Source organism: Phyllobates terribilis, unplaced genomic scaffold, assembly GCF_046119375.1.
Source record: "Phyllobates terribilis strain yellow unplaced genomic scaffold, ASM4611937v1 Scaffold_715__1_contigs__length_759695, whole genome shotgun sequence".
NCBI lineage: Eukaryota > Metazoa > Chordata > Amphibia > Anura > Dendrobatidae > Phyllobates > Phyllobates terribilis.
This window is the reverse complement of record NW_027363475.1, coordinates 454,102-475,681: the sequence shown is the minus strand read 5'-3', so window position 1 is coordinate 475,681 and position 21,580 is coordinate 454,102. Positions and strand designations below refer to the sequence as shown.

Genomic DNA, 21,580 nt, shown 5'->3' with positions numbered 1-21,580 from the left:
CAGCACGTGACGGCTGCCACAATCACGTGACGGCTGCCACAATCACATGACGGCTGCCACAATCACGTGACGGCTGCTACAATCACGTGACGACTGTAGCGTCGGCGTCCCTGCCTCCTGCTAGGCAGGGACGCCGTTCCCCTCACCTCTCCGCTCCGTGCCCGGCGTCTTCCTCCCGCTCTGCTGGCAGCACACGCTGCTTCCTGGTCAACGTGCTTAGGGCGCGCGCGCGCTCCCTCTCTCTTAAAGGGGCCGTGCGCACAGTCCTAAGTAGTCCCCGGCCAATGGCCGGAGGACCTCACCATATATAAGGCACCTCCTCCAAAATGGAGGTGCCCGAGCTCTGTTGTTGCAAAGCCTTTCAACTCTGCTTCAGCCCTCAGTTCCCGTTGCCTGATACCTGCCTGATATCTGCCTGATTTCTGTCTACCTGCTTGCAATCCTGTGGTCCGACAGTCTGCCTACCAGCACCTGCCAGTCTGTCTATGGATCAGTCCGCCTGCGGACCAGGAACTACCTGCCAGATACCTGCCTGCCTGTCCAGAGACTCTTACCCGCTCACCTGGGAGCGCTCACCTGCTACCCGCCTGCTAGCCTACCTGGAGGCTTAGCCGTCACTTGCTGTGACCACCTGCCTGTCCAGAAACTCTCACCCGCTCACCTGGGAGCGCTCTCCTGCTACCTGCCTGCTAGCCTACCTGGAGGCTTAGCAGTCACTTGCCGTGACCACCTGCCTGTCCAGAGACTCTTACTCGCTCACCTGGGAGCGCTCACCTGCTACCTGCCTGCTAGCCTACCTGGAGGCTTATCCGTCACTTGCTGTGACCACCTGCCTGTCCACAGACTCTTACTCGCTCACCTGGGAGCGCTCACCTGCTACCTGCCTGCTAGCCTACCTGGAGGCTCTGCCGTCACTTGCCGTGACCCCCTGCCTGCCCAGAGACTCTTACCCTGTTGTCACTTGCCGTGACCACCCGCCTGTCAAGAGACTGTCCCCGTCACTTGCCGTGACCACCCACCTGTCAGGAGACTGTCCCCGTCACTTGCTGTGACCGCCCTGCCCTTCTACCCTGAGACTGTCCTTGTCACTTGCAGTGTCTACCTACCCGCCTTCCCTGGGAGCCACCCGCTTCCTTACAAGGACTGCCCTTTGTATAGTAGCTCAGAGGTTCCACCTCCCAGACCCGTTACAGTTTGCTCGGGCCATGGAACCCGGTGGCACCCAAGCTCCCTCGCTCTCGGACCTATGTCATGAACTTTCCCGTCAGAGGTCCCAACAGGAGTCCATCCAGAGTCACCTGCGTAGTGTTAACTCTCGCCTGGACACACTGACTGTCTCATCGGGAGCTGCTTCCACTCGCACACTTACTACCCCGGCACCGCCGCTGCCCATCAATACCATAGCATCCCTTCCCGGTCCCCGTCTCTCCGCCCCGCCTCGTTTTGGCGGAGATCCCGGTCAGGCACGGGGCTTCACTAACCAGTGCACTCTGCACTTCGAACTTTTGGCACACCAGTTTTCCACCGACCGAGCCAAAGTAGCCTTCATCATGTCCCATCTCACGGGGGAGGCGCTGGCTTGGCTAAATCCTCTATGGGAGAGAGGAGATTCCCTGGTGTCCAACCTGCCAGCCTTTCTCACGGCTTTCCGGAAATTCTTCGACGAACCAGGACGGAAGACCTCATCCGCCTCATCTCTGCTACGCCTCCGTCAAGGGAGCAGGCTTCTTCTTCGTCAAAAAGAAAGACGGCTCACTCCGTCTATAGACAATGGGCCATAAAGGTTTCTGAACCATTCCACTACTAGCCTCTCTAGGACTTATACGCCAGCCAGAAAAACAGACCAAAAACATCAATCCCGGGACACATCCACAACACAATCATTGGATCCATACTTTCATTCTTAAATTCTCCAAAGGATAGAAGGCAGGACTGTCAATTTATCTGAGGGAGATTCTACTGGTTCAAAGGGACCTGAGCCAGACAACAATCTGTTGAATTACCTGGGAGCCGACCGCTCGGGGGTGAGGGAGTCTCTTCTATGCAGTGATATAATTAGGTAGAATATAACAGTTATTCTTACCTCAGCGCTGTATATATCACCAACAGAGAGCTTCACTCGTCCCACGTCTCGGACCGGTCGAGCACCCTTGGGTAGATTAACTCAAGGTCCCTGTTCGAGGCGCCAGCTGTGGTCACTGCATTCTGAGTCTTCTATCCTTTGGATTACGATATCGGAGAGTGAGACACAGGACAGGATGTGTGTCAAACAAGCTCTAAACTTTATTACAAAGCATAGGTTTTATATCCACCCGGAAGGCAGGAAACGGATTTACCATATATGGTTTGATTATATAATTTTAGCACACAAAGACTAACTTCTATTCTCGTGCTTGTGTTGAAACATTCAATCGGACACATTGAATTAGACACATTAAATCAGATACATTCTGATGACTGGCAAGGACGCATTATTGATTCAAGAAGGAACATTCATAGCTGGTGTTTTTCTTTTGACCTAAAGTAACTTTCAGACTTATATAGCATAGATGGGGCTTTTGACTTGAGGCGCCTCATCTTCTGCTATAACAACTGCCTGTCAGTGTAATATTAACGACCCCATACACATGAGATAAGTGTTTGCTGAATGGTCATTTGGCAGACGGCTATCTCTCATAACTCCCCTATACACACAAATGTTCAAATTTCCTATGGTCTGTATAATAGAGTCGGCTGCAGACTCCTCTACAGGAAGAGCAAACGGATTAGTCTCTGAAATTCACGATGCCAAATCCTTCTCTGCCCTGACATCATAGGTCGGAAGGCCCCCAAATAAATGATATAGTCGACCAACCCCCCCGAAATCAGTGCTTTCATGCAACTTTAGTCTAATGTGAATAGGGGGCGATAAAAGGTAACTTATTGGAAGCTGTCTCTGGTCCGGCATAGTAGACTTTCATACATTGCAGGCCCAGACACCATTATTAGGCATTTAAGTATCATAGTAACTAAGTAGCCCCATACAATCGAGTACTTGGGGGAGGAGAGGCATTTAGTTGAATTCTGTCAAACCTTATTAGATGCCATGTTTGCATTTGACAGCAGCAAGTGGTTAAACTACCAGGGTTTTTGTTGCTGCCGCACCTGTGCCATCCCTGCAGTGAAAATCTATGTTCTGGTGCCCAAAAGAGTTCATTTTTTTTACAACAAATGTTTAACGTGTTAAAAAATAACAAAATGTGTTCTTTGGTTTTTGCATGTTCTTTTCTTTTTACAAGAATTGTTGATGCCAATAATATCTACTTTTTTCTGGTGTTTCTCTTGTAATATAGGAAAGCCTAAGGCCAGAAATAAACCCCATAAAACACTGTACATGGAGACTTTGGTATCAAATCATTTCTGCCCTCGGTGTTTGTGCAAACAAATAAGCTTTATAAATGCCTCAAACTTCTGTGTGTGAATCAGACATCAGATCTAAAGTGATAGAAGATTTCAGTCCGGTGAAGACGGGAAACATTCATATAGACGACCGGTGGTGATGTAGTCAGTGACGGACTCTGGCTAACTATGTTTCTAGAGCCGTAGTAGACGATGAAGATGTCGTCCTCATCATGAAGTAATTACTTCTCATGTCGTGTAATGAATATCTCCTGCAGTATTGCTAATCCAGTGTCCATAAAAGAGACGAGATGTAAAGAAGAAAACTAAATACTGTAAAATAATAAATCTCCTCATATGTTTCCCTCATTGTCTCCAGTAATTGTATTATTACACAGGATTTTTATGATGTTACATTGGCTCATCATCTTCTCATTCAGGTCTCTACCATATCAGATCCTCTCAGTGAAGATCTTCTATATAAGAGAATTTTCCTTATTTACCCATCAAATATGGATATGGACAGAGACAAGATGGCGGAGAGGATATTACACCTCACCCTAGAGATCCTCTTCCGGCTTACTGGAGAGGTGAGAGATTCTGATGACGTCACATTACATCATTCTTATATATGGGAATAACAGATGGACAGAACTGGAGAGGTGAGGACTCTGGAAATGTCTGTAGTGCGATTTATCAATGTGTCTCTCCATAACCAGGATTACACAGTAGTGAAGAAGACCTCTAGTGGGCGCTGTCAGGACCCTGTGTCTGAGGGAAGGGAGAGACCTCTGAGCCCAATCACGGGGCCTCCATCTCACCCCCTGATACATGAGGACATCAATGACCAGAAGATCCTAGAACTTACCTGCAAGATGATTGAGCTGCTGACTGGAGAGGTGACACTGCTGGGACATTATACAGTAACGCTATGAAAGGATCGGGGGATGACGGTATCATTGTATGTGTCAGGTTCCTATAAGGTGTCAGGATGTCGCTGTCTATTTCTCCATGGAAGAGTGGGAGTATTTAGAAGGACACAAAGATCTGTACAAGGACGTCATGGAGGTTCCCCAGCCCCTGACATCATCAGGTAATAGACAGGACTAAATACACACGGCCTATAATTATCTGTATGTAAAGAATGAATTCAGTCCCTGTATGTGTTTCCTCCAGATCTATCCAGTAAGAGGACAACACCAGAGAGATGTCCCCATCCTCTTCTTCCACAGGACTGTAAACAAGAAGATCCCAATGTTCCTCAGGATCATCAGGTAGATGGAGATAAGGTGTCATAAGATCTCTCCTGTGATGTGTAGATGGCTGTGAAGGTCTTGTGCTCAGTCTTGTTTTATCCACCAGTATTATATGTTTTATACTTGTGTAATGAGAACGGTGGAGATGGCAGGATTAGAGCTGATCATAGATGGGACTTCTCCATCTGTCTGTGATTCTTATAATATTTGTTTCAGGGTGAAGATCTGACCCATATTAATACTACAGAGACATATGTGAGGGGTGATGAGCGGTGTAAAGAGGAGATTCCTACATATAACCGACCAGGTGAGTAGTGACCACTAAATGCAGAGAAGTCACAGAGTCTTCCCAGTCACCGGCTGTGGCTGCTTTATCGGTCGTGTAGACTCATAGAAGAACAAAGCGATCAAGATCACCCAAAAGAATGTTTCTCAATATAAAAAACAAATTTTATTGTATAAATATAAAATGCAAAATGCAATACACATGCTTGACAGAAATTGTGTAAATACATACACTATAAAAAATCCATCGTAATGTAGGAACGACGCGGTCCGTTCTGTGAGAATCACAACAGCTCAGTGGCCATGTGCACTATCATTAAGTGACCCACCTACCCATACTAGAGTCCAAGTAAATATACGAGCATAGCAGTTAAAGTTGTCCAGGAAAATAATACTGGTCTATGGTAAACAGTTCATTGAATAGTCACCAAATAGTTAGGCATCAAACTATCCACAAGAGATAGATGTATGGACAATTAATTCATACCTGGACACAGGACCTTATGGTGTGAGAGCTCACAGAAGGGCCACGCGTCCACCCCAACGTGCGTTTCGGCGCTGCCTTCTTCAGGGGGCGTAAACCATCTCAGGAGGTGTGTCTCTTTAAATGATAGCCCAGCCAATGGGTGACGATGGGAGGACCATGGGTGACGCATGTAGCGTCGCGGTTGCCGGGTCGACCCGTGACGTCGGTGTCATGCGGCGGATCACGCGGAAGTCACGTGGACCCATGTGACTCCACAGGTCCTTGCAGGTGGACACCAAAGACCACGGGGCGCTGTGCCAGCCCGCGAAGCGCATGCGTACAGGTCCTATCGGCCCCAAACACTATCCCAGTGCTCAAAGAATGCAATGCATAACCACATAAACGGCATACCCCCCAATGTTACATATCACCTTTACCACAACTCATACAATGCGATCTGAAGGTCAGTTTAGCAATACTGGGCTCCAGGGTACTGCCATCGGGGCAGCATTTTCCCCGGCTTATGCTAATCTTTTCCTGGGGCTGTGGGAGAGGGACCTCTCCCTGCTGGATCGGCGGGCATCAATGGACTGCGTCCCTCTGTGGACGCGGTACATTGATGACATCCTGCTGATCTGGCAGGGCACTGTTGAAGCTTTATTTGAGTTCATGGAATCCTTCAATAAGAATGATATGAACATTTTTATCACATATACGTGAGATAGAAATGTAATTAATTTCTTAGATGTGACCCTTACCAGGGATCGAAATAATTTCTTACAGACTAGTATCTATAGGAAAGACACTTCCACAAATATGCTACTCCATGCGACATCCTCTCATCCCCCTCATATGATTCAGGCTGTACCAACAGGCCAATTCCTACGTTTGCTTAGGATTTGCTCTGATGACATAGAATTTGTTAGACAGTCAGAAGACCTGAAAAATAGATTCTACGAGAGGGGCTACAGCAAACGCATTGTAAAAAGAGCATATCATCGTGCCAAATACTCTAGTCAACATGAATTATTATATAAAAAAAGAGCCCCAAGATGGAGGACAAAGTGAGATTTATAACAAATTACCATGGGCAGTTTGGACGTATGAGGGAATGCTTGACCAAGGCGTGGCCAATTTTATTGACAGATCCCACGCTGTCAAAAATTCTTCCTGATCGTCCATCTATCACTGTACGTCGCTCCAAAAATCTACGGGACCAATTAATACATAGTCATTACCAGACTGAATCCGTGACTACAATTTTGGGTGCCTCAAGTCCTGTGTGTGGAAGTTTTCCTTGCGGTCGATGTGTTGCCTGCCCTAATGTGGAAAGAGTGAATACTTTCACTAATGCAGCTGGCACTAAGATATATGGAATCAGGAGCCGCATCACCTGTACCTCACGCTATGTCATCTATTATGCCACTTGTCCTTGTGGACTAATTTATATTGGCCTAACTACGCACCAACTGAAAGTGAGAGTAAGGGAAAATGTGTTGGGTATTTTGGCAGCCACCGACTGTGTGGACACTTCCACACTCAGGACAATACCAAGACACTTCAAGCTATGTCATGGCTGTGATAGTTCCCTATTAAATATTAGAGGGATTGATTCACTTAAGTATAGAATTCGTGGAGGAAAACGTAGTCAGCGTTTAGCTCAATTAGAGTCACGATGGATTTGGAATTTAGGTACGGTACATCCAAATGGATTGAACGAGAACCTCAATTTTCTCCCTTTTCTCTGATCGCTCTTTGCCTGCAACATACATCTATATTGTTTTTAAATTGTTCTTAATTTTGATTTTATTTTTCACAGCGTGTATCCATCTATATTTGTTGCTAAATCTTCTTGGGATGGATGTGGCCTAGTTACATCTCTTCTGATGCCCTTTATATTCGACCATGGGTGGAGAGGAAAATTCACTTGATCCAGGAATGACAAGTGCCTTACTGTGCATCGATTGGTTTCCTGACCCGTTGATACTGTGATTTTTTTGTACCCATTGTATGAGAGCTTATCCATTGCAGTTTGACCATGTGTCTTATGTAGTGCAGGGGGTGTCCAGGTCGGGTCATGTACGGACTCATTTGGGGTTTTGTAGTGCCCAGCGTGGACACCTCCTGTCCATGATATTTTGTCTATATTGGTGGGTGCACACACGTTCCCCTATAGGGACACTTACATTCTTGTGGGATGTAGTGCAAGCCTATATATATATTTTGGACCCCATAGTGACTGCTTTACATGTGTGGATGGTTTAGGTGTGAGGACTGTAGTGGTTGTGATGTATGTCAATTTTATTATATGTGAGCTATTGTCTGTACACTGATATGTTAACTATCTATATTTATGTGAATGAAGACATTATAAAGTATGTACATGTTGTCATTGGGTTGGTTAATGTATGAAACTTTTCTATTAATTATAACATATCTGATATATTGCGTTGTATATGATAATGTATTACTATCCAGATCTAAATGTATTGCTAAACTGACCTTCAGACCGCATTGTATGAGTTGTGGTAAAGGTGACATGTAACATTGGGGGGGTATGCCGTTTATGTGGTTATGCATTGCATTCTTTGAGCACTGGGATAGTGTTTGGGGCTGATAGGACCTGTACGCATGCACTTCGCGGGCTGGCACAGCGCCCCGTGGTCTTCGGCGTCTACCTGCAAGGACCTGCGGAGTCACATGGGCCCACGTGACTTCCGCGTGATCCGCCGCTTGACACTGACGTCACGGGTCGACCCGGCAACCGCGACGCTACATGCGTCACCCATGGTCCTCCCATCTTCACCCATTGGCTGGGCTATCATTTAAAGAGACACACCTCCTGAGATGCTTTACGCCACATGAAGAAGGCAGCGCGTTGGGGTGGACGTGTGGCCCTTCTGTGTGCTCCCACACCATATGGTCCTGTGTCCAGGTATGAATTAATTGTCCATACATCTATCTCTTGTGGATAGTTTGATGCCTAACTATTTGGTGACTATTCAATGAACTGTTTACCATAGACCAGTATTATTTCCCTGGACAACTTTAACTTCTATGCTCGTACATTTACTTGGACTCTAGTATGGGTAGGTGGGTCACTTAATGATAGTGCACATGGCCACTGAGCTATTGTGATTCTCACAGAACGGACCGTGTCGGTCCTACATTACGATGGATTTTTTATAGTGTATGTATTTGCCCTGTAGCGGTGGCAGCGGGGTAATAGGGCTGGGGTTGATGTCAGCTTATAATGTCAGCTGACATCAAGCCCAGGTTTGTAATGGAGAGGCGTCTATAAGACACCCCCATTACTAACCCCCTATTACCGCACTGCCACCGCACCAGGGCAGTGGGAAGAGCGAGGCTAAGTGCCAGAATTGGCGCATCCTATGGATGCGCCATTTCTGGGGCGGCTGACGGCTGGTGTTTCTAGCCTGGGAGGGGGCCAATATTCATGGCACCCTTCCTGGGCTATTAATATCAGCCCCCAGCTGTCTGCCTAGCCTTTGCTAGCTATTAAAATAGGGGGGACCCCACGCCATTTTTTTGGGGGGGTCCCCCATTTTAATAGCTAGTAAAGGCTAAGTATTCAGCTGGGGGCTGATATTAGTAGCCTGGGAAGCTCCGTGGGTATTACCCCCTTCCCAGGCTTCAAACATCTGCCCCAGCCGTCTGCTTAACCTCCGCTAGAGACTAAAATTAGGAGGAACCCCACGCCAATTTTTTTTTTAATAAATCCTTTATTTTAACACTAAATGACAAGTACAGTAATCAACACTGTCACTGTACTTCATATATATGTGACTGACATGTTTCTATCTATCTAATCTATGTGTGATTCTCTATTCTTTCTATTCTAAATTGTCGGGTACCGCTGCTGAATTGCCGGCCGGCTTTTTTAAAGAGACGGTGCATGAAAACACTAATATTTTTTTTAATAAATCCTTTACACTAAATGACAAGTACAGTAAGCAACACTGTCACTGTACTTCATATATATGTGACTGACATGTTTCTATCTATCTAATCTATGTGTGAAGCTCTATTCTTTCTGTTATAAATTGTCGGGTACCGGTGTATGCCGCTGCTGAATTGCCGGCTTTTCATGTTTCACTGTGCACTGTTCCCATCGATTTGGGCAACCACCTCCCCCGATACATTCTACATTATTGTTAGTTGTTTTCCTTCATGTAGAATTAACCTACAAGGAAAGAAAGGGCTTATTTTCATTCCGATATTTGTGTCCCATTGACTTGCATTGGTTTCCGGTATCGGAATCAGCGATGTCCAATACTTTTTGGGAATCGGCCCGATCCAATCCGATCCAATATTTCCTGATATCGGAAGGTATCGCTCAACACTACTGGTGAGATCAGTCAAGGACGATCCTCAGACCACCTCCCGAGAGCTGCAGCATCAACTTGCTGCAGATGGTGTCACTGTGCATCGGTCAACTATACAACGCACTTTGCACAAGGAGAAGCTGTATGGGAGAGTGATGCGAAAGAAGCCGTTTCGGCAAGCACGCCACAAACAGAGTCGGCTGAGGTATGCAAAAGCACATTTGGAGAAGCCAATTTCTTTTTGGAAGAAGGTCCTGTGGACTGATGAAACCAAGATTGAGTTGTTTGGTCATACAAAAAGGCGTTATGCATGGCGGCAAAAGAACACAGCATTCCAAGAAAAACACTTGCTACCCACAGTAAAATTTGGTGGAGGTTCCATCATGCTTTGGGGCTGTGTGGCAAATGCCGGCACCAGGAATCTTGTTAAAGTTGAGGGACGCATGGATTCCACTCAGAATCAGCAGATTCTTGACAATAATGTTCAAGAATCAGTGACAAAGTTGAAGTTACGCAGGGGATGGATCTTTCAGCAAGACAATGATCCAAAACACCGCTCCAAATCTACTCAGGTATTCATGCAGAGGAACAATTACAATGTTCTGGAATGGCCATCCCAGTCCCCAGACCTGAATATCATTGAACATCTGTGGGATCATTTGAAGAGGGCTGTCCATGCTCGACGACCATCAAACTTAACTGAACTGGAATTGTTTTGTAAAGAGGAATGGTCAAAAATACCTTCATCCAGGATCCAGGAACTCATTAAAAGCTACAGGAAGCGACTAGAGGCTCTTATTTTTGCAAAAGGAGGATCTACTAAATATTAATGTCACTTTTCTGGTGAGGTGCCCAAACTTATGCACCTGTCAAATTTTGTTTGAATGCAGATTGAACATTTTCTGTTAGTACAATAAACCTCATTTCAAGGCAGAAACATTACTGTGTCCAACAGTTATTACATATATCAAACTGAAATAGCTGTTGCAAAAACACCAATTTTTATAAAACAATAAGCTTAAGATTAATAGGGGTGCCCAAACTTTTTCATATAACTGTACATAGAAATCATGTGCCCCAATAACAGAAGTTCTAATTGAGCCGCCCCACCCAAAAAAACCTACCTCTCCATGGTCCTCCTCACAATATAATGCACCCCCTTATGGTCCCCTATACCAGTATAATGTGCCCCCCAAGATCCTCTATACAGTATAATGCACCCCCATGGTCCCCCACACAATATAATGCGCCCACCATGATCCTCCACCCAGTATAATGCACTCCCCATGGTCCTCCAAACAATATAATGCACCCCCCATGGTCCTCTATACAAGTATAATGCACTCCCCATGGTCCTCCACACAATATAATGCACCCCCCATGGTCCTCTATACAAGTATAATGCACTCCCCATGGTCCTCCACACAATATAATGCACCCCCCATGGTCCTCTATACAAGAATAATGTACCCCCATAGACCTCCATATAGTTTAATGCACCCCCATGGTCCCCCACACAATATAATGCGCCCACCATGATCCTGCATACAGTATAATGCACCCCCATGGTCCTCCACACAGTATAATGCACTCCCCATGGTCCTCCACACAATATAATGCACCCCCCATGGTCCTCTATACAAGAATAATGTACCCCCATAGACCTCCATATAGTTTAATGCACCCCCATGGTCCCCCACACAATATAATGCGCCCACCATGATCCTGCATACAGTATAATGCACCCCCATGGTCCTCCACACAGTATAATGCACTCCCCATGGTCCTCCACACAATATAATGCACCCCCCATACTGTATTATGGCCACTGGTCCCTGATTTTAAAAAAATTAATACAGTACTCACCTCTCCTGGTTCCACCCAGTGCTCCAGTCTCCTCAGCGTGCATTGTGAAGCGCCGGGCATCTCAGAGCAACGGGCGCAATGTGTTGGCGTCATCGCAACCGCTGCTCTAAGACGTCAGACGACGAGGAAGAATTATGGGGTGGAAGTGACTGCTGACCCTCCCTCCTCCATCATCATTGCTTGCACTGGGCCCCCCCCTCCAGCCATCAGCGCGAGCAATGATGATGGAGGAGGGAGTGTCAGTTGACGCTTCCACCCCCATCATTCTGTGTGGGTGGTCGGCCAGGAAGTACGGGTGCTGATGGGCGGAGGTGGGGCCCGGTGCGGGGAAGGCCCAGTGTGGTGCGCCCCCCTCCCCGGTTCACGTCCCCATACCAGTGATGGCCTGCCTCCATTGGCGGTACGCCACTGTGTGTGTATGGGATGTTTGGCTTGAGATGAAAAGGCTATGGGGCTCTCGTGCTGGACATGGGGAGGCTATGGGGGTCTCATGCTGGACATGGGGAGGCTATTGGAGCTTCATGTTGGACAAAACTATATGCCAAAAGAAAGATAAAGAAGGTGGGGTGTAAAGTCAAACAGTAACCAAAGCCAAAAAAACAAACAAACTTAAAATAACTTTTAAGGCTGAGTTCACACGATGCGTTTTTCATGCGTTTCTGCGGCGTTTTTGCAGTTGCGTAAACGCCACGGAAACGCATGAAAAACGCATGGTAGAAGGGCAGCAATGTTCCCCAATGGAAATCCGCATGTGCTGTGCCCATGATGCGGATTTTTCCGCAGCGTAAACGCTGCGGTCAAAAATTCGCAGCATGTCAATTAATTTTGCGGAAACGCTGCTCTTTTGCCGCCATTGACTTGCATTAGACCGCATGGAATCCGCATCACTGTATATGTTGATGCGCTTTTCATGCGGTCTAATGTGCGGATGGTACCCGGGTGTGGATGAGAGGACTCTCATCCAGACCCAGGTACCATTAAAAAAAAAAAGAATAAAATAAAAAATATATATATTCTCACCTTCTGACGGCCCGCGCTGCGTCCTGCCGGCTTCCCGCGCACTTCGCGGTTGAATGAAGGACCTTCGCTGACGTCAGAGTCATGTGACGGGTCACGTGACGCTGACGTCGGAAGGTCCTACAGTCTTCACTGCCGGCAGCCGGGACCGATGAAGCAGGACACCGGGGGCCATCAGAGGGTAAAGTATAGATTTATTTTTTATTTTTTGACATTCACACACTATATAAATCCATGCCGATTGCATGGATTTATATAGTGTGAAGTTGACAAGCACTTTCCAAGTGATGCTAAAATCGCCTGGGAAGCGCTTGTCAACCCGCATGCGGAAATGAAAGTGAAGACCGCTTCATTTCCGCATGTCCCTGGCAGGAAACCGCATGTACAATCCGCATGTACAATCCACATGTACAATCCGCATGCGTTTTTTCCTGCCAGAGAGATGCAGAAACGCTCAGGAAAAAATCCTGAGCATTTCTGCATCGTGTGCACATACCCTAATAGATAAATCTAAAAGTACCCTTATCAATATACATAAAGACACAACCCAGGCTATTCCTAGAATTCCCTATTGGACTCGTGGCCTTCTTAGCAGTGGAGGTTGACACCCTAGCGAATGGATTTGGTGTCCCCTCTCCACGTCGGCTCTCCCTTAAACCTTTTTACCCTTAAACAGACATACACATACATAAAAAAGTCATCAAAGATTGAAGGATACCGGCAGTCGTGTTACTGCCCACCTCCGTCCATCAGCACCCGTACTGCCTGGCCGACCACATGCACAGAATGATGGAGGTGGATGCGTCTGCTGACGCTCCCTCCTCCAAGCAGTATATAATACATCAGTCAAGCAAAAAAGCAAAAACAAGGGAAATGCAAAAATAAATATAGTGCACTGATATGGACAACTAAGTCAAATGTACCAATAAGTGATTACGTTGATAGGATGTAAAAGTATTAGCTCAAAAAGCCGTTCTAGACAAATAAAGTGCAGCAGTGCTGATAATTCGGGGCAAGGAGAGGACAACAATATGCCCCTACCGTAATAAGAAGCCCATATGTTCAGTCGCAAGAAATAGACAACAATTTTTCATGCTGGACATGGAGAGGCTATGTGGGGCTCATGCTGTATATGTGGAGGATATGTGGGGCTCATGCTGTATATGTGGAGGCTATGTGGGGCTCATGCTGTATATGTGGAGGCTATGTGGAGCTCATGCTGTATATGGGGAAGCTATGTGGGACTCATGCTGTATAGAGAGGCTATGTGGGGCTCATGCTGTATATGTGGAGGCTATGTGGGGCTCATGCTGTATATAGAGGTTATGTGGGGCTCATGCTGTATATGTGGAGGCTATGTGGGCATCATGCTGGACATGGAGAGGCTATGTGGGGCTCATGCTGGACATGGGGAGGCTATGTGGGGGCTTATACTGTATATAGACAGGCTATGTGGGCCTCATGCTGTAAATAGGAGGCTATGTGGAGCTCAAGCTGTATATGGGGAAGCTATGTGGGACTCATGCTGTATATAGAGGTTATGTGGAGCTCATGCTGTATATGTGGAGGCTATGTGGGGCTCATGCTGTATATGTGGAGGCTATGTGGAGCTCATGCTGTATATGGGGAAGCTATGTGGGACTCATGCTGTATAGAGAGGCTATGTGGGGCTCATGCTGTATATGTGGAGGCTATGTGGGGCTCATGCTGTATATAGAGGTTATGTGGGGCTCATGCTGTATATGTGGAGGCTATGTGGGCATCATGCTGGACATGGAGAGGCTATGTGGGGCTCATGCTGGACATGGGGAGGCTATGTGGGGGCTTATACTGTATATAGACAGGCTATGTGGGCCTCATGCTGTAAATAGGAGGCTATGTGGAGCTCAAGCTGTATATGGGGAAGCTATGTGGGACTCATGCTGTATATAGAGGTTATGTGGAGCTCATGCTGTATATGGGGAAGCTATGTGGGGCTCATGCTGTATATGTGGAGGCTATGTGGGGCTCATGGTGTATATAGGAAGGCTATGTGGGGCTCATGCTATATATAGGGAGCCTATGTGGGGCTCTTAAGGTTTATAGGGGCTGTGTGTGGCCTCTTACGGTATATAGGGGGCTCATATGTTATATAGAAGGGGAAATATTTATATATACAAGGTATATAGGGGGAAATAAGCATACTTAATTCTGTTCAATATTAAGTGTTCTAATTATTTTATATTAATATTAATTGTAATTAATATGTTAATATTAATATTTAGCAAAATCAATTATAAACCCTCCATAGACTTTATTACACATGATTATATTGAATAGCATTGGCTGCAGGGCTTGTCCTAAGCACATTCTAGAATGTTGTGACATCACAAGATCTTCACCATCGTCACCTCTGCCTGGATATTATGACATCATGAGGAATATATAAGCAACCGCTCACCCGGAACTCCTCTGAGAGTTTATAGTAGGCGTTCAGAGTGAGTAAGTGTTTCTTCTACTGGTCTGTCCGTATTATTTCCCATTTTCTGTCTATATACGTTTCTGATTTCTTAGGACAAGCTTCATCTACTCCCCAATTCTCATTTCCCATACATTTTTAATGAGAAAGCCTTATATTTATTAATTAGCTCGTTATGGCAATATTTACTATTGATACAATTGGTTTTTAAGATCAGGCTATTCATAAGGAAACCTCTCTATTTCTTCAATTCAGGATTTTGCAGTTATTTAGATTTGAAAAATATCGAGCAAAAATCGAAGCTCAATTTATGTACCGGTAAGTCCTAAATAAGAAAAGTCATGTAATTCAGAACAGTGATTGTACTGCTGTCTCTATAAGTACATATAATAATGAATTTCTGTTTTCTGATGTCCGTTCTTTACGCACGGCAAATGCCCGGACCAGTCAGGCCAGGACGATTACCACGATACCAAACTTGTATTTTTTCATTTAAGTGGTGAAAAAAAATTAGCAAAAATTAGCTTGAGTCTGCATTTTTGAATACCCGTAACATTTTAATTTGTGGTCGATGGAGCTGTGTGAGGACTTGTGTTTTGCATGGTGACCTGATGTTTTTATTGATACTATTTTGGGGTAGTTTCAACGCTTTGATCGCTTCTTAATGCATTTTTTGTGGAATTGTAGCAATCAAAAACCTGCAATTTTGCCATTTTGATTTCTTCTTAGCTTTACAGTTTTTACAGATTGGGTCAATTAATTTTATATTTTCATAGATTGGACTTTTCTGAACACGTTGATACCAAATATGTGTATTTTTTATTTTTTTTCTTTCTTTAATGTTAACTGGAGAAGAGGGGGTGTGATTTGAACTTTTTTCTTACTTTTTTAAACACCTTTTTCTTCACTTCTTTCTCTGTTTGTTAGTCCTCTTAGGGGACTTGAATCTGCGATTGTCTGATCTCTTATGCCACATACAGCAGTATTCCGGTATATAGTAAAAATCACTGTCTTCTATGACGCCCAACCACAGGCAGAACGTCACAGGAGAGAGAAAAGTTTTTTTCACTGGCCCTTATATTCTATGGAGCTAGTAACCTGTCAGGTTTGGGGTGAATTGTAGATCACACTCACCCATTGACTGACTATTAGGAAAAACTTGGGAAATTTCCATTAGCTTTTTTATTTTTTCATACAAAGATAAATGGATGACATACTGATGGTAAAAATGGACACATGGACCAAAATAAAAAAAGATGAAAATCGGAAGCCGCACACTAATGAAAATTAGATTGTTTGGTTTTGTGCAGATGAGAAAAAAAATCACGTGTGAATATGGCCTAAAAATGAGTCGCCCAACTGAGTGACTTTTATTAAATACTTCAGTAAATCTAATTCTAAACTATTGTTTGTGTTTTCAGATGCAAGTGTAAATCACAGGTAAAAGTCCTTCCTCTCACTGTACAGTGGTGTGGTGCGCACAGGGCCGGTTTTAGACAAAGTGGGCTCTGGGCAAAAGTTTAAAGTGGGGCCCCCAATGTTCACATATTGCAGCATCACACAGAAACATTTCAGTTGTATTCACATGCGCTGAGTTCAGGCCGTTAAACGAGCGCGATCAACAATATTGAAGTCGTTCAACCATTGTTTCCCGGCCTCTTTACACCGACTGAGGAAGAACGATGGACACAATCACTGATAGATCAATCTGTCCCCATACAGTATCATGTTATCAGCAGCATATCTGAACTTTTCTCTGAGCGATGTGCTGCAGAGAACAATGATTTTTGTAGCGGCATAAACAATCCAGTCACTGAATGAATAGGCAGCATTTTGATTGTTTAGTGTAATGCACAGCCCATAGTCCTCCATATAGTATAATGCACAGCCCATAGTACTCCACATAGTATAATGCACTCCCCATAGTACTCCACATGGTATAATACACTCCCCATAGTCCTCCGCATAGTATAATACACTCCATAGTCCTCCGTATAGTATAATACACTCCATAGTCCTCCGCATAGTATAATACATCTCCATAGTTCTCCGCAAAGTATAATGCGCTCCCCATAGTACTCCACATAGTATAATGCACCCCATAGTCAACTATATAGTATAATACATCCCATAGTCCTCCGCATAGTATAATACATCCCATAGCCCATAGTTCTCCATACAGCATAATGCACTCCCCATAGTCCTCCATATAGTATAATACACTCCCCATAGTCCTCTATACAGTATAATGCACTCCCCATAGTCCTCCATATAGTATAATACACTCCCCATAGTCCTCCACATAGTATAATGCACTCCCCATAGTCCTCCGCATAGTATAATACACTCCATAGTCCTCCGCATAGTATAATACATCCCATAGTCCTCCATATAGTATAATACACTCCCCATAGTCCTCTATACAGTATAATGCACTCCCCATAGTCCTCCATATAGTATAATACACTCCCCATAGTCCTCCATATAGTAAAATACACTCCCCATAGTCCTCCATATAGTAAAATACACTCCCCATAGTCCTCCATATAGTAAAATACACTCCCCATAGTCCTCCATATAGTAAAATACACTCCCCATAGTCCTCCATATAGTAATATACACTCCCCATAGTCCTCCATATAGTGTAATGCACAACCCATAGTCCTCCATATAGTATAATACACTCCCCATAGTCCTCAATATAGTATAATGCATCCCATAGTCCTCCATATAGTATAATACACAGCCCATAGTCCTCCATACAGTATAATGCACCCCTCCTCATAGTCCTCCATATAGTATAATACACTCCCCATAGTCCTCAATATAGTATAATGCATCCCATAGTCCTCCATATAGTATAATACACTCCCCATAGTCCTCAATATAGTATAATGCATCCCATAGTCCTCCATACAGTATAATGCACAACCCATAGCCCTCAATACAGTATAATGCATCCCATAGTCCTTCATATACTATAATGCATTCCACATAGTCCTCCATACAGTATAATGCAGCCCCATATATATGCAGTACATATATAGAACACTGCAGCCCAATAGAGTACACTGCAGCCCAATAGAGTACACTGCAGCCCATTAGAGTACACTGCTGCCCCACAGAGTACACTGCCGCCCCACAGAGTACACTGCTGCCCCACAGAGTACAATGCCGCCCCACAGAGTACAATGCCGCCCCACAGGGTACAATTCCGCCCCACAGGGTACAATGCCGCCCCATAGAGTTCAGTGCCGCCCCATAGAGTTCAATGCCGCCCCATACAGTATAATACAGTCTCATACAATATAATACAGCCCCATACAGTATAATGGCGCTCCAAAAAGTATAATGCCACCCCATAGAGTATAATGCCATCCCAAAGAGTACAATGCCGCCCCCTAGAGTACAATGCCGCCCCATAGAGTACAATGTCGCCCCATAGAGTACAATGTCGCCCCATAGAGTACAAAGCCGCCCGATAGAGTACAATGCCGCCCCATAGAGTACAATGCCGCCCCATAGAGTACAATGCCGCCCCATAGAGTACAATGCCGCCCCATAGAGTACAATACTGCCCCACCATAGAGTATAATGCCACCCCATTGAGCATAATGCAGCCTCATAGGGTACAATTCAGCCCCATAGAATATAATACAGCCTCATACGGTACAATGCTACCCCACCATAAAGTATAATGCAGCCACATAGAGTATAATGCTGCCCAATAGAGTATGATGCCGCCACATAGCATAGCATACAATGCAGACCTATAGAGTACAATTCTGCCCCATAAAGTATAAAGCAGCCACCCCATAGAGTATAATTCAGCCACTCCAAAGAGTATAATTCAAACCCCCTCAGAGCATAATGCAGCTACCCCATAGAGTATAATGCAGGCCCATAGAGTACAATGCCACCCCACCTGAAAGCATAATGTAGCCCCATAGAGTAGAATGCTGCCCCAGTGAATACAATACTGCCCCATAGAGTATAATACAGCCCGATACAGTATAATGCTGCCCCACCATAAAGTATATTGCAGCCCCATAGAGTACAATGCAGCCCCATAGGGTACAATGCAGCCCCATAGGGTACAATGCAGCCCCATAGAGTACAATGCAGCCCCATAGAGTACAATGCTGCCACATAGAGTACAATGCTGCCCCATAGATTATAATGACGCCCCATAGAGTATAATGCCGCTGCATAGCATAAAATGCAGACCCATAGAGTACAATGGCACCCCATAGAGTACACTGCTGCCCCATAGAGTATAATGCTGCTCCATAGAGTACAATGCAGCCCCATAGAATATAATGCAGCCACAGAGTATAACGCTGCCCAATAGAGTATGATGCCGCCACATAGAGTATAATGCAGGCCACCCCATAGAGTATAATGCAGGCACCCCATAGAGTATAATGCAGGCCACCCCATAGAGTACAATGCCGCCCCATAGGGTACAATGCCGCCCCATAGGGTACAATGCTGCCCCATAGGGTACAATGCCGCCCCATACAATATAATGTTACCCCATAGAATGCCATAGAGTACAATGCAGCCCCATAGAGTACAATGCCGCCCTACAGAGTATAATTCCACCCCATAGAGTATAATGCCGCCCCATAGAGTATAATGCCGCCCCATAGGGTACAATGCTGCCCCATAGGGTACAATGCTGCCCCATAGGGTACAATGCCGCCCTCATAGAGTATAATACCACTACCCGATAGAGTATAATGCAGCCCATCCCATAGAGTACAATGCAGCCCCACAGACTACTATGCTGCCCCAAAGAGTACAATGCTGCCCCACAGAGTACAATGCTGCCCCACAGAGTACAATGCCACCCCATAGAGTACAATGCAGCCCCATACAGTATATTGCCATCCCACCATAAAGTATAATGCAGCCCCATAGTGTATAATCCAGCCCCACAGAGTATAATGCTGCACCATAGAGTATAATGCTGCCCCATAGAGTATAATGCCGCCGCATAGTGTACAATGCAGACCCATAGAGTACAATGCCGCCTCACAGACTACTATGCTGCCCCAAAGAGTACAATGCTGCCCCACAGAGTACAATGCTGCCCCACAGAATACAATGCTGCCGCGTAGCGTACAATGCTGCCGCATAGCGTATGATGCTTCCGCATAGCATACAATGCAGACTTATAAAGTACAATGCCACCCCATAGAGTATAATGCCGCCCCATAGTGTATAATTCTACCCCATAGAGTATAATGTAGCCACCCCAAAGAGAATAATGCAGCCCCCCCTCATAGAGCAAAATGCAGCTACCCCATAGAGTATAATGCAGGCCATCCCATAGATTACAGTGCATCCACATAGAGTACAGTGCAGCCCCATAGAGTACAATGCAGCCCCATAGAGTACAATTCCGCCATATAGAGCATAATACAGCCCCATACAGTATAATGCCGCCCCACCATAGAGTACAATGCAGCCCCATAGAATACAATGCAGCCCCATAGAGTATAATGCCACCCCATAGAGTATAATGCAGCCCCATAGAGTACAATACCGCCCCATAGAGTACAATACCGCCCCACAGAGTATAATGCTGCCCTATAGAGTATAATGCTGCCCCATAGAGTATAATGCTGCCCCATAGAGTATAATGCTGCCGCATAGTGTACAATGCAGACCCATAGAGTACAATGCCGCCCCACAGAGTATACATCTGTCCCATAGAATACAATGCTGTCCCATAGAGTACAATGCCACCCCATAGAGTACAATGCAGCCCCATACAGTATATTGCCATCCCACCATAAAGTATAATGCAGCCCCATAGTGTATAATCCAGCCCCACAGAGTATAATGCTGCACCATAGAGTATAATGCTGCCCCATAGAGTATAATGCCGCCGCATAGTGTACAATGCAGACCCATAGAGTACAATGCCGCCCCATAGAGTACAATGCCGTCCCACAGAGTATAATGCCGCCCCAAAGAGTATAATGCCGCCTCATAGAAAACAATGCCACCCCATAGAGTACAATGCAGCCCCATACAGTATATTGCCATCCCACCATAAAGTATAATGCAGCCCCACAGTGTATAATCCAGCCCCACAGAGTACAATTCTGCCCCATAGAGTACAATGCAGCCCCAAAGAGTATAATGCAGCCCCCCTCATAGAGCAAAATGCAGCTCCTCAAAGAGTATAATGCAGGCCATCCCATAGATTACAGTGCCTCGCCATAGAGTACTGTGCAGCCCCATAGAGAACAATACAGCCCCATACAGTATAATGCCGCCCCACAATAGCGTACAATGCCGCCCCACAGGGTACAATGCAGCCCCCTAGAGTAAACTGCGGCCCCATAGAGTATAATACAGCCCCATACTGTATAATGTCATTCCACCATAGAGTACAATGCCGCCCCATAGAGTATAATGCCGCCCCATAGAGTACAATGCAGCCCCATAGAGTACAATGCAGCCCCACAGGGTATAATACAGCCCCATAGGGTAT

General features: G+C 45.5%; 1 protein-coding gene and 1 pseudogene across 1 annotated transcript in view; one reads left to right on the top strand and one right to left on the bottom strand.

Moving 5' to 3' along the window:
* Positions 1-3,153, bottom strand: part of LOC141236816 (vacuolar protein sorting-associated protein 37A-like) — a 37,480-nt pseudogene extending 34,327 nt beyond the window's left edge.
* A 1,544-nt stretch (positions 3,154-4,697) lies between these two features.
* The window catches only part of LOC141236815 (uncharacterized), a 58,057-nt gene continuing 41,174 nt past the window's right edge, over positions 4,698-21,580 (top strand). Inside the window, exons 1-2 of the mRNA XM_073668276.1 lie at positions 4,698-4,709; positions 4,851-4,941. Coding sequence (XP_073524377.1) covers positions 4,698-4,709; positions 4,851-4,941 — 103 coding nt within the window. The remainder of the gene's footprint in view (positions 4,710-4,850; positions 4,942-21,580) is intronic.